General features: G+C 30.7%; 1 protein-coding gene across 1 annotated transcript; it reads left to right on the top strand.

The window, feature by feature from the left end:
* The first annotated feature begins 1236 nt into the window (after positions 1-1236).
* Positions 1237-7429, top strand: LOC100803476 (agamous-like MADS-box protein AGL30). The gene is made up of 10 exons (XM_041013630.1): positions 1237-1421; positions 4249-4308; positions 4413-4431; positions 4566-4630; positions 4733-4748; positions 4828-4889; positions 5667-5763; positions 6235-6285; positions 6378-6499; positions 7027-7429. The coding sequence occupies exons 1-10, from the start codon at positions 1237-1239 to the stop codon at positions 7427-7429; spliced, it is 1080 nt and encodes a 359-aa protein (XP_040869564.1).
* Positions 7430-14565: the final 7136 nt, after the last annotated feature.

The following is a 14565-nucleotide window of genomic DNA, read 5'->3' as shown; positions in this document are numbered from 1 at the left end:
AAAAATTGTCTGTATCGATTTTTAAAAAAATTGAGCTCGGTCCACCTCTAGCCCACAGTGGGTCGGGCTGACTCATGGGCCGGAACCCATTTTGACGACTCTAATCAATAACATGATCTTTCACATGCATTAAGAATAAAATTATTTTTATGAAAAAAGTGAAAATAAATGCAAATTTACGAGACTTGAATCCAAAAATGAAAATTTTCAAATTGAAATTAAATTGGGTAAAAATATAAGGATAAATTTTTAATTCAAGTCCCAATGATGTACTTATTTATTGTATAAAATTCATGATTTTCGTATGGTACGAATAAGATATAAACTTGTAAAGTACTTTACATGATTCATGGAGATTAAGAGAAAAAAGTAAAACAAGTCATGAGGTGAATGAAAATGATGACGGTTTGGGTTATTTTTGTTCTGCAATTGGTGTAAAAAATGAAACAAAATCTGTAACGTTCTTCAACTTCCGATTCTCTCGCATGCCTCAGTGACCGATTTTTTCGATCACCCAAACATGGTTCACGTAAGCTGTATGTAAGCTTTCTCTCTCCCTCCCCCTTCCCTCCCTCTCTCTCGGAACTTCCGTTGCCATTGCCATTGACAACCAACCCATCCCTCCTCCATTCTACACACGTTTACTTGTGAACCTTATTAATTAAATTATTATATTAGAGTTCATTGTTTGTGTGAGTTTCTATATCCTTCCCTGTATTTTTTTCTCCTGTTAACTTTTTTTAAAATTTTCCACCTTCTTCCTTTCACTTTGTCAGCACAGAACACATTGATAAAAAGGTATACGAATGATGAAACTGCATGTTATTGTTGGCCATTTTGTTTCTTGTATGATTATTATTATTATTATTATTATTATTATTATTATTATTATTATTATTATTATTATTATTATTATTCAGGTTCCTTCATTGGTTTTGAGATATGATAGGATGAAGATCCTTAATCGATTTCAATGTATACGGGACAAGTGTGCATGTGTGCATGTATCAAGATGAACATATCTTGCAACATGTGAAATTTCTATCTAGGAACATGCAATGCAATTTCTTCTAGGAGAATCTATTTTGTATTTTGTTCACACTAGAAAATACCAATCGTAGAGTCCTAAAGTCAAAGAGAGCCTTAAGAAACAAAATCTTTTTGTAAATAGTTAGAGGGATAATTAATGTTAGTGTGATGTGATATTTAACTATGCATGTATATGTAATGTGTAGGATGGGCAGGGTAAAGCTAAAGATAAAGAGGTTGGAGAACACCAATGGCCGCCCAGCAACATATGCCAAAAGAAGAAATGGAATTATGAAAAAAGCTGCTGAGTTATCTATACTATGTGATATAGATATTATACTCCTCATGTTCGCACCAAATGGAAAGCCATCATTATGTAGGGGGAGGTGCAGGTAAAGTCTAGCATTCAAATTGTGTCATCATATAATATATAGTGACATTCATAGTTATGTAATATTAGGGCATCCAATTATATGAATTTTTTTTTTCACAACAAAATAGAATATTTCAGTAGTAAGTTTGGATTTTCTTTATCACACGATGTACTTAAAACAAACCAGAATAATAGTACACATTATAAAACATTTATTCCAACCGGTGCCTCAAAGTTGCATAACAAGAATACCACAAGTATGATGAACTATAAAGAAAGTTGCATCCTTTGACCCCTCAAAACAAACAATAGCCCAACAAAGTCATAAAATGTTAATCTAGTAGCCAAACCAGAAACAACGGTATTTTATTAATGAGATTATCGAAGCTACATCAGACAAAAGTATGGTTTGATGCATCATGTATAGAAAGAAAAACCAATTTCCTTCATTTTTTATTTGATCCATGTCCATGATATAAACTTGACATTGTCAATAACAAAAGTCAAGTCAGTGGTCTCATTACAAAAAAAAAATGTGATTTTGATGTGTCCATATGGACCAAACTACTACCAACCACACCACCCACCAACCTTTCGCATCCTTGTTTCTGTAATAGGTTTTAAACTCCATCCAAAAGTTTTTATTTTTTACAGTGCAGGTAAATGCCAAAGCATTTTAAAGAACTTTGCCCCATTTACCTCCCCATAATTGTGTAACATATCATAGACATGCTTTACCACATTTATGCTCTGAATTGTTGCGCCAAGCCCAATCATCTATTTTTTCTTTGTTGGTCCACAATTACCAATGTCATCCCACATATGAGTTACCAACTCATTCTCTCACAAAAGCAGTCCCTCCTCTAACATAGCTATCAACGTCACTTATTTCTCCTCCACACCCCCATCTTGGCAATGGTTGCTTGTTTTTGTTCAGACTTAGCATATAATCTCTCATATTTTATAGACAAAGTAAAGCAACTAGTCCCTCTAGCATGCAAAAAGCTCATTGAACCTCTGTTTCCCAAAACTCTTGTAATCGTTTTTGTGAGACCCCCTCCTTTATCTCACAAGTTTTAATTAAATCACACCATTATTGAGATCCTCCCAATGTCAAACCCCCTAGTAAGCAACCATTTAAATTCAAACATCATATTTACCTTCTAAGGCACTTCCCCATAAACTTTCTCAAATTTCAATCTCCAAATCCACTTTCCTAACATAGCTTTATAAAATAACTCAAGAATTTTTATACCCAATCCACCTTTTTCATAGGAGAACACACTTTATCCTAACACACCCAACTCACTCCCCCCCCCCCCCCCCCCCAAAGAAAACACCTTTGTAATTTGTTTAGAATAAACAACACATTTTTTGGAGCTCTAAAGAAAGATAAAAAGTTCAAAGGAATATATGTTAATACTGACTTGATAAGACATACTCCCCCACCAAAAGAAAGGTTCCTCCTCTTGCAAGGAGTCAATTTCTTGTACATCTTATATCATTCTAGAATTCAAAATAGTGGTCAATCTAAGAACCTCTATTTCTTCCAAATGAATACCTATCAAGTTACTCTTCATGAAGTTAACTTTCAAGCCTAAATCAAGCTCAAAGCATTTGAGAATCGCATTCAAAGAAGCGACATTACTCACATTTGGATGAAGAAAGAGTGAAATTTTTACTACTTTATTTCCCACCTCTATAACTAAAATTAGGCATTTCCTCTCTGATTCCTTCACTAACCTACTTAGTCTTTATGTAACCAAGATAAATAAGAAATGAGCTAAGGGTCTCCCTGCACCAACCACTTTTGGATATGAAATTCATGTGTAGGACTTCCATTCACAAGGACAAATATAGTTGATTGGAGCTAACCTTTAACCCACATGATCCAAGTTTCATAGAAACTCATCCTATGTAGCATGTATATGAGGAATTCCCATCTATTTGAATCATAGGCCTTCTTAAAGTTTGCTTTAAACACACAACATTGTTGTCTTGACATCTAATGTGCTTAGTAATAGTTTGGCTATCTTAATTTGTGTACTAGGAGATTTGGGCCATAAGAAAAGTAACAACAAATACCTATTTGTGTAGATATTTCGGAATGGTTTTTTTTTAATTCTTTTACTGCTTTATGTGGTAAAATTGAGAGGAATTTTAAGAAAATTTATAACCAATCAATAAAAGTTAGTTTTTAAGTTGTGAAGGAGTTATGTGATTTAAATCATTTGATTTAATCTAGTTTTTTCAATTCTTCTCAAAATGTCCTAAGGTCGGATTAGGAATTTGAAGCTTTGAACCCTAGGTTAAAAACTAAAGAATTTGGGTTGACTTCATGGAAATCTGATATCCAATGGACCGAAACATTGAGAACACTTTCAAATACAATTATTGTTGGACATTGCTTTTAGCTTTTAATTGTTTTTTTTTTAACTTATCATATATAGTAAATTTAGTTTTTTTTTCTTCATAATAACTACTTTAAAGGTCATCACAATGATAATTTATTATTGGTTGACAATATATAAATAGTTATTGAGAATGTTTGACAGTTAAACTCATAAATTTGATGAGAATGCATTGATAATATGAAGGCATTTTACATTGTTATTTAATAATAAATTGTTATATATAGTAAAATTGTTAATTTTTATAATAATTACTTTAAAAGTTATATATAAGATAACTTCTAATTTGTTAATAGTGTAAAGTGTTTAAGTTTGCTTAAAATTTTTCTTTTTTGTTGTCCTTATTTATGATCTATCATTGGAAAAATTATATATTGATATTTTATAACCTTATCAACTTCCTAATTATTTATGATCCCTCTTTGGTGGATTTAGTAACTTTGAGGAAGTTATTACGAAATTTGGTCAACTAACTCCCCAGGAAAGGACAAAAAGGTGCAATTAAACTCCTTTCACACACACATACACACATTCATATAATGTATTTTTTCACAGTAATATAATAATTTAACAAAGTGTTTTCCAATTAATTGCAACAGGAAATTAGAGACTCTTGAGGTAAGTATTTTCTTACAATGCAGTGTCCATAACCCATATCGTGATATACATGGTTCTTTTTCTCTTTTTGAAAGCATTTATTGTTAAAATTATCATGCTTCTTTTTAATGAGTTGAGTTCATTTGAGAATTTAGGCATTGAAGAAAACGTTTAAGAAGTTAGATCATGATGTAAATGTACAAGAATTTTTTGGTACAAGGTATGTCATTCTTGCACTATTTCAATTATTATTCTTTTAAAGGATTTGGTTATTTATATAAGTTCGAACTCTGAAACATTTTTTTTTCTTTGTTTGTTACAGTAGTCAAACTATTGAGGTACCCGCACAATTAAATCATTGGTTACTTTGTTCATTTATAGGGTCGTTGTTATGTATCACTAACTGACATTGGGCAGGATTTGAGTAATCAAGCCAAGCTATTACAAACTCAAATTTTTGGAACTCATAAGAGATTAAGGTGAATATTTTCTTTTTAATCTATGTTTTAATAAACGGTGGCTATCCTTAGGCTGCAACTACAAGTTATTCTTACAAATTAAATAATTAGCTTAAAAGTCATGCTAAGGATGATTTCTGATTGGTTGATAAAGTAAAAACTTTTATATTTACCGCAGATGCCTATTGAACTCTTTATGTATAATTTATATATATAACTACAATGTAAGCCAATTACAAATCACATGTATGGTAAGTTGGTTGACTATTATTATAACCTTAAAAGGCATACCAAAGATGATTACTAATTTATTGACTACACTAGTAATGCATACCTATTAAACTCTTTATAAATAAATAATATGTGCACTAATAGTGTAAGAATTTTTACGTCATCCAAATTCCAAATACAAATTATCATACATAATAAGTTGCTTTACTTTAATAATAATTATTTGAGAAGTCATATACAAAAATGATTTTTAACTAGTTGATAAACGGAAAACTTTTATGCAAACACCGCATGCCCATTAAACTTTTTATGACTAAATGATACATGCCTAATAAGTTGGTTGACATTAATAATGGCTACCTTAAAAGTGACATCAATGATTATTTTTATTAGTTGATTGTGTAAAAACTTTTATTTTGACATTGTATTCCTATTTCGTTCACTATGAATCAATATATGACAGTGTAAAATATTTTTACCCTGTCATCTAATTGCAAACTACCATGTAAGTTAGTTGACTTCAAACATTTTCTTATTAAACTCCTTATTTATTATTGGATTATATAGTCATTGGACAGAATTTGATAAAATAAACAGTGTGGATCAACTAGGACGGATGGAAAATTCGCTCAGGGAGTCACTTGATCAAATTCGAACCCATAAGGTATACATTGTATTATCCCATACTCGTTCTTCTTTTCCAAATATACTTTTATAAGTTCAGTTTATCATTATGGTTCTAAGGTAATAAATAATTTTCTTTATGGTTTATTGTTGATTAATACTAAGAAATCTATTTGTTATATTTAGTTGTTATCTTGTCTATCTAGATAAATTGGCTGAAAGGATCAAAGAATCAAGGAAAACATACAATTTCAATCCTTATGGGTGTCAATAAAAACATCCATAACAGTTTCAACAAACTAAGAAAATAGGGCAAACCGAATAAAAGTGCATAAAAAGAAGCAACATAAATATGTTTTTCAATTCAAAACCCTCCAAAGTTTATAGAACTTAGTAATAAACGTTGTTTGTTGGACCAAAACATTATAGAAAGATATTTTATCCTCAATATTTTATTGTTTATAAGCTTTTCATTGTATTTCATGTCTAAAATCTTAGCTTGATGTGGCAGGAAAATGTAAAAAAGCAACAACAACTTGTTTCACTGCAATGCAATAACCAGGTAAAAAAAATTAGGTGATAATTATTTTTTTCCAAAATCGGTTTCACTGTTATAGACAACGGAGATTGGCCTAAAGTATTTTTATCTTCCAGTTGAATGAGATGAATATTCCCTTCAGAATGACTGCACAACAACTCCAACCTCTATCATGGATTGTCAATGACAACGACCAAAATATAGTTTTACCTGAAGACTCAAACATGTTTCTCCACAAGTGAGTTATTTTTCTAAGAGGAGTGCAAGAAACATACTCTCTATCACACATCATCTTATTGGTTAATGTTTATTGGAAATTACAAAATTAAGGGTGAGACTCGTTTAATGAGAAGTAAAGTTCACTAAAAACTTTAATTTCCAATAAATTCCAACCACTAGTAGAATACTAAAAGAATATGTTAGAGAGTGTGTTGTTAGTATTTTTCTTTTCTAAAGTAGACTTATATTTAATGATGAAGTATTTATTCTTAGACATTCATCTTAGTTTGCTAAACCTATTTGTGTTTGTTATTAATCATTATTGAAGAATATTTTATTGCAAGGATGTAAAGTGATTGATTATCTTATGGTATCAAACTCAATTATCTAATTAAAACAATGTTTTAATCCAAATTATCAACACCTTGTTTTCTTCTACATATGAATTTATATAAAGGATACACAATAAATGATGATGATGGTTTATAACTATTGAATTGATCTTTGGGGTTGCATTTTGTAACCTTTTATTTGCCTTATCGTCAGAGATGTAGAGGGATCTGTAAGTTCATCTTTTGGGAGTTATGACAATTATTTTGGCTCAAGTATCAAAACTGATATGTCAAGCTCAACACAAGAAAATGGGGTCCTTAGTGACATGAGCAATATTGCCCCTATGAGACTCCAATTGAATGGGCAGTTTCCATGTCTTCAATACAATTTTAATTTACTAAACAATTTGAAGTTTCAACCAAGTGTAGAGATTAACCCACATGAAAATCATGTAGATTATCATGTGAATGAAGGCTTTGAAGCACCTAGATCGAGTTATGATTCTAACAATCACCATGGTTGGGCTTCCACATCAGGGTCTTGTGGTATTACTATGTTTGAAGAGCAATTATATGCCCAGGCAAGCTTCACTAAAGTGAACATTGACTTCACATAACAATAGCTTTTTTATTTGATTATTTTTCTAGCTTTCTTGTTGTGATAATTGCAACTTTTGATAGCCAACTAGAAACATTAGCAACTTACAAGAGAGAAAAGTGTAATACAAGAAAAAGGCTTTCTAATTTATATTTCTTGGCCCACAAGCTTCATAATTTTTGTGTACAAATTTCCTATTGTTGAGTGTATATGAGTTACCATTTTTTTAATATGACAACAACAATATTATACCATATCCTAAGAGTTATTCTAGACTTTTTTGCTGATGATACAACTTGACATCTATTTATTTTGTTTGTTCTATTATTTTAAAAAAATATTCAGGTTGAATAGTATGTGACATTATGTTGTTATACCCAAACAAGTTCTAAATATAGAATCTAGAAGCAATTTTCTCATATCTTTTGCATAGTCTATCAATTCAAATTCAACTTGGCTAAACCGGTCAAATAGTCAAAGTTGGTAAATTGACATCCAATAATTGATGCAATGTGCTTGAAATTGAAAATCCTTCCATGTTACATATGTATATGTGTGTTTGCCACTTTTTCTTGTGGCTTCTAGTTAATACTTTAAAAATACAACTATAGTCATTTTAGCTCATTCAAATTAGCAAATAAGTAGAATAAAAATTTAATGTTATTAAAAATACATCTTTAGAGTATTTATGACTTATTTTGTCTCTTTCTATATAATAAACAAGGCAAAGGATTACATCCTTAAAGAACCTGTTTTATGGATAATCTTTTCTCTCTGTGAATTTGAAGATTTTTAGTTAAAATAATATTCAAATTGTATAATAAATTAATAATCATGTGGTTTTTTTCTTTCTTTGGTTGAATCTTTGCTATCTATGGGTTTCTTAGGCCCCTGACTTGCTGCAAATAGATCTGATAGTAATGGTCCCTCACCTTTATTTTTCTCATAATTGTTTGAGGTTCATATCACTTCATATCTCTTGTGGTTTTCAATACTAATACATTATTCTTGAAACATGGCATAATTGTCTTATACCTTATGAATCAAAATATATTTCTTAATAGGTTGATTGAAGAATTAAGAGATTTGTAAGAATTTTCATTGGAATTAAACACAATATACTATGGAAAATTTCTTCTAGGCCCTACAAATAACTTATGCACCCCATATTCTTATTTCTGAATTTGATGGCACTAACTTAGAGTCCAAACTTTACTTATAAACTTCAATTTTTTGAGTGCAGCAACCAAACTGATTCACTATGGTTTTGGCCATCCATCTACCATCAAGGTTGCTAGAGAACTTCAACCACATTTGAGAAACTTCACATCCTCGGAAAATTTTGCCTCAATGATGAGTTTTATGCAAATATAGGAAGTAACCAACAAATTTTTCTGTGGCCTCAGTCAGCAGCAAAGCCTACCTTGAAACCATTCATTTGCTGATTAGGATGAATCAATGAAAAGGCAAAGAAATGTTATATTAGATCTTCTTAATAATTACCAATAATAGGTTATTTTGGTTGTTTCTACTTCCACCTTATAATATCATGAGTGTGAAGGTTGCTAATGCATGAAAGCATGCCACATTTTTCTTCTTCTTTTACATGTATATAAAGACTAATGGAGACACAGGTGCTATCACACATATGTGTCCACATTTCTATTTTTCTATCACATTTTTTTTTGCATTAAAATTATTTTTTATTTCAATTTATCGTATTCTACATTAATGTGTGTTGCAATAGTATAAATAAATAGAATTATATACAGAGAAAAAAAGTTACAAAATATTGCACTCATAAAAGTCAAAGGAAAATATTATTAATGTGCAATACTACAATAATTGTTAATCATAGATCTTCCTTAATTGACAAACCAAACAATGCATGCATTTTAGAATAATCTTTAGCTTCCCTACAATTTCTGTAAACAAAAGTCAATTTTATCATTATTTTTAGTTAACCTGTAAAAAAACATACTAATGAACCAATAATACTAAATTTGAATAATTATTTACCTTTGAATGATTTTTCTTAAATGTTGTAGAACACATTGTTAACTCCTTGACAAGTGCACTAGTTCATCCAAGTAGTAATAAAAATGGTAAGATCGAGTGTCGAGTCCACAGGGATTTTGACTGTACTCAGAGTTCGTATATGTTTAATTTTAAGCAATTAATGAATTGAATTGGATGTTTGTTGAGTAACAATGCATAATTGTAAATACGACATAAATTAACTTACAAAGCAAAGCATGTGCAAGGGTGAGAAAACAAACACTCAGAGCAATGAAGCGATGGTTGGTATAAAATTACGGACATGTTGGGGGCTCAGCCTACCAAAACTACTCTTGATGCAACATTACGGATTTTTCTCTATTTAAATGTTAATTTGATTATTACCTACATCCCCTAGCCTACTCTAATCGTGATTCCCCACGTGAGAGAGCCTAAATCAGCTCATTTCACTCATAATCCCTTAAGAGTTACATTGAATAATTTGCATTATGAAAAAGGATGCATAAATCAGGCTAAACAATACCATTCTATCCCTAGAGATGAATTACCTAGATGTTCTTTTTAAGTTCTTAAAATATAAACATTTTCAATGTCTAAACCCTAAAACACTACATTAGCATGGATGATCAAACCACAAACATGATAATAAGCACAAAAAAGAAACAGTAATATCAAAATAACATTAAATAGATAGTTAGAATCATTACATCAAGAGTGTTTTGTTGTTGAGCTCCCTACAATGTTGGGTTTAGTCTCTCACTGTCATGAGAGACTTACAAATACAAAAGGGGTAAGAGGAAATGGAAGAGAATGGAAAAGAATAGAAGAAAAATGGAATGAAATGTTGCTCCCAATGAGGCATTTCTCCTCCAATAGAATTTTTCCCTCTTTTCTCCATTGTCCAATGGCTACCTAGCTTCTTTTTGGATGTCCAATGGCTGAGTGCCAAAAATATCTCCTCTTTTTTCTTTTAATGCAACACCGTCATGTTTTATTGAAATTGACTTTGCGCTAAGCCAAATGCGTGTGTTGAGCGCACATGTCCAGTTGACTTAAGTGACCACGTGCTAAGCAGCAGGGCATGCCCTTGCACGTGATAACTAACTTCCAAGGTGACTTCTTGCGCGAAGAAAGATTTTTGCACCATGATTCATTCATTCACTATACTAAAGGAGTGGAAAGTAAAACCAAGAATACTTTTTACTTATAAATATGCTTACACATCAAATGCTAAATCTGTTCTTTTCAATTGGACTCTCTTATTTATTTTTTACCATTAAGCAAGCATCATACATATTTTCATCTTTCAAGTCATCCAATGTTATGTTTTTTCAACATTTGCAGAATTTGGGTAATAGAAATGGAATTTGAACTCCTTTAAAGGGTATAGTTCTTTTTCTTAACTATTAATAGAAAATTTCATACACAGAAAAAGGTTATTACTTATTAGCCTCTATGACATGATTGAAAAATCAGAAAGAAAAAAATGATAAAGATACACACAAAGGGAAGTGTAGGTGTGATAGGTAATAAAATTTACAATTTTGATAGGAAGATAGAGATACAGAGAAAATAACAGTATCAAACAGGTGTTTATAACATATGGGTGGGTGGCTATAACAATGAGAGTGGCATATTTATTTTTTTATTCTCAAGGTTCCTCTTACAAATTACTGTTCTATGAAATATTTCTTCCCTCAAATAAAAACCCTTCTTTTTTGCTTTCAACAAACAAATTGAGAGTAATAGGTAGGTAATCTCTTTGTTCCTACCATCCATCGAAGCAATTGGGTGGTTTTGGGTGGGATGATGTTTTTGTTTTTATGCTTAGTGGGATGATGTACATCGATATTTTTTTATATATTGGCTTTTCAGAATTATATGTTACTATTCACACAAGCAGGAGTAGAGTTTCATTTTGGAATAAATGTTTTCACAGTGGGGGAGGGGGGTATCATCATTTGTAAGTACACAGGTAGTTACTTTTGTGTACAAGTCAGGATTCTTATTCTTATGTGCTTTAAAGCTTTAACGTGTGAGTAGTTACTCGGGGTGGTTAACAAATATTTATACATCTCATCATTGTAAATAATGGTTAACCATTTTCATCTATGGATGTTTTTTTATTGTTATGTATGTAGATTATGTACTTTTTGTACCTTGTATTTATAAAATGCTTATTTGTAAGATTAAAAAAATGTGTCCCAACACTTTTTCAATCTTTTTTGTCTTTTTTTCTATTGGAAATTCTTTCATAATTAAAGTTGGTTCACATTCAAGTAAACATACAAATTCAAATACATAGGAAATTATGGAGCACTTTCCAAGGGTTTGGAATTGGTTTATTTGACCTTGAGACTTACACACTCCACTTAGGAAAGTGAAGATTGGAGTTACAAGCAGCTTTGTGAATGTAACTCATTTATTGACATCCACCGCTCACTCACTCTTAAAGGAAGCCACACCCCTCTCTCCTATAAATAGGGAGGCCTTTGAAGAGTTGGAGCATCTCATCTCATCCCATCCCATCCAAAGAGAAACACAACAAGAGTGATAGTAAGAAAGAGAGTTTTGTTAGAGATAGAGGGAGCAACATGAAGGCTAAGCTTTGCAGCTTGAAGAAATTTGGTCTTTTTACATGTCCAACTCTAAGTGACATTATGTAGAGGTAGAAAGATTGTTTCTAAAGTTAGAAACTTCTTCAATGTTTAAAACTCTTTGTTTTAATCGATTACAAGGCTGATCATAATCGATTACACAAGTGTCTGTAGCTTGTAGAGAGATTCTAGTTTCGGTTTAATCAATTACCAGTTAACTGTAATCAATTACGTAATTCAATTGAGACCATGTCTGGTTTTTCATGAGTCTCTGCTTTAATCGATTATTAGATAATCGTAATCGATTACTTCATTCTTAAAATTGTTCCCAGAAGTGATCAAGAACACTTTAATCAATTACATCAATAATCTAATCGATTACATAGTTCTTGAAAGTTTTCCAGATGTTGGGAATAACATTTTAATCAATTGAAATGATAATATAATCGATTACTTCTTCGAAATAATTGATTACATTGGATATTTAATCGATTACAGATAGCTATAACTATTTTCTCTATAAATAACCACCTTGTGTTCTCACCTTTATGAAGAAGGAAAAAGAGAGAAGAAAAAGTGCTTAGAATAAGTGTGAGATTCACAACTTCTAGACTTTGTTTTTTCTGAAGCTTTCATGGTAAAAAGTAAATTGTGAATTACTTGTGAGATCAAGAAGAGACTCATTCACTCAAGCAAAGGTTCTTGTGTGTGATTGATCAAGTTGTGTCTCTCTCTAACTCAAGTTTTTTGTGTGTTTTACATGTTGTTAGCATATGCATGAATTTCTGAAGGTGTGCTAGAATAGGTTTTTCTAGTTTGGACTAAGGGTAGGTTTCTCTTAGGCTCTTATTGACAAAGGACCCTAGGGTTGGGTACCTTAGTCTCTTTTTCTTGGTAGGAACTGAGATTGATTATGATTGCTAGTAAGAATTCTATATGCATAGCAAAAATCTAATTCAGTTTGGATTAGATAACTGGAGTAGCTTAGATAGAGATAAAGGGTGAACCAGTATAAAAATTGATATACATTTTCTCTTGATCTTATTTTTTTCTCTCATTGTATTCTTGATCAATTTGTTGAACATTAAAGAAAATATCTTTTTGAATAAAAACTTGAACAAAAGGATTTTGTGTTAAGGGTGATGGATTAAATATTGGTTTTAACAAAAGTTTGTGATATGATACTTGGAAAAGAAAGTTTTTCAAAACTCTCTTTTTTTATTTGATTTAGAACCAATTCACCCCCCCCCCCCTCCCCCTCCCTCTTGGTTTGTGAGTTTCATCATCTTTTTTCAAGTTCTAGTTTCCACCACACTTGGTGAGAGTTGAGAAAAATTATAAATCATCTTTGTTGAGTGAGGTTGAGAGATATTCTCTTGTATTGAAAGAGTCATTGTAATCATACTTTTAATAGTGGAGATATTTACTTTGATCCCATGGTTTTTACCTTTCACATTGAAAGAGTTTTTCACATTAAAAATTCTTAATGTCATCTTCTACTTTCTATTCTTGCTTTATTTTTATTCTCGCTAAATGTCTATTTTGAGTCTATAGAAAAGAAAATAGTGCAGGTGATTTCCAACATTTTCATAGGTTTATTTATTGTATTTTTATTCTTTCTTTCCTTTTTTCATTACTTTTATTTTGTTTGATATACGGTGTGTCATCTTCTTTCTTTTATTCCATAGTGACTAATTATGTTTTAATGTTTAAGTGTTCCTCGGTTTTTCTTTTTACTTTTTTGTTCGTCTACAATGTTCATTTTTTTTTCTCTTCTCTTATTCTTATGTTTAGGATATAGACGGTATATATTTGACTGTCTCAAGTTATAAGATTATTGTTTTCTATCTATTTTCATATCTTAACTTGCACCAAAATACAGTGTTCTTATTTTTATAAATTATATTGCTTCAAATTTTATTTTCTCATCCAAATTCTATTAGGTTTGTTTCAAGGAATTTTGATGATATTTTAAAAATCAATTTCCATGGAACAAGGCTTTTATCAACCAAATTTTGGTGATTAATTGTTTGTTGTTGTCTCTTTTTCTTTAATTCAGTTACTTTTCAAAAAAATTAATTGTTTTCTCTTCTTTTTTTTAAAGTTGGTATTTTTCAAAAGAATAAATTGTATCTTTTTTTTATTCAGTTATTTTTCAAAGAAAAAAAACTGTTATCGCATTGTTCTATGTTTTTCATTCAGTTCTTTTTTTAAAAAAATAACTGCTGTCTATTTTGTTTTTATTCAATTGCTTTCAAAAAAAAACTTGAGTGATTTCTACTAAGTAAAAATAAAGAATAATGTAACATTGATGTTGTATACTAGAATAATGAATTCATTGTTATATGATAGGGTCATTTCACTCACCTTTTCCTTTTTTCTCTATTTCAGGTTAATCAATGGAAGAGAAGGAATAATGCACCTTTTCTTTTTCCTTTCAATGCTTAATGGTGAATTATCAAATAGCTGCTTTGTATCTTTTAATTTATCTTCTTTTCTTAAGACTTAAATAACAGTTGTATTTATTTTATCTGAATTG

This window comes from Glycine max, chromosome 20, assembly GCF_000004515.6.
Source record: "Glycine max cultivar Williams 82 chromosome 20, Glycine_max_v4.0, whole genome shotgun sequence".
In the NCBI taxonomy this organism is placed as follows: Eukaryota; Viridiplantae; Streptophyta; class Magnoliopsida; order Fabales; family Fabaceae; genus Glycine; species Glycine max.
The sequence above is the reverse complement of the archived record's forward strand: the minus strand, read 5'-3'. Positions and strand labels throughout refer to the sequence as shown.

Bases quoted from the DNA above. Each gene is read 5' to 3' on its own strand.
- LOC100803476 (XM_041013630.1), top strand. From the start codon at position 1,237: ATGGGCAGGGTAAAGCTAAAGATAAAGAGGTTGGAGAACACCAATGGC. The intron at 4,890-5,666 runs GTGAATATTTTC...TGGATTATATAG, and splicing joins GGAACTCATAAGAGATTAAG to TCATTGGACAGAATTTGATA. The intron at 5,764-6,234 runs GTATACATTGTA...TTGATGTGGCAG, and splicing joins ATCAAATTCGAACCCATAAG to GAAAATGTAAAAAAGCAACA.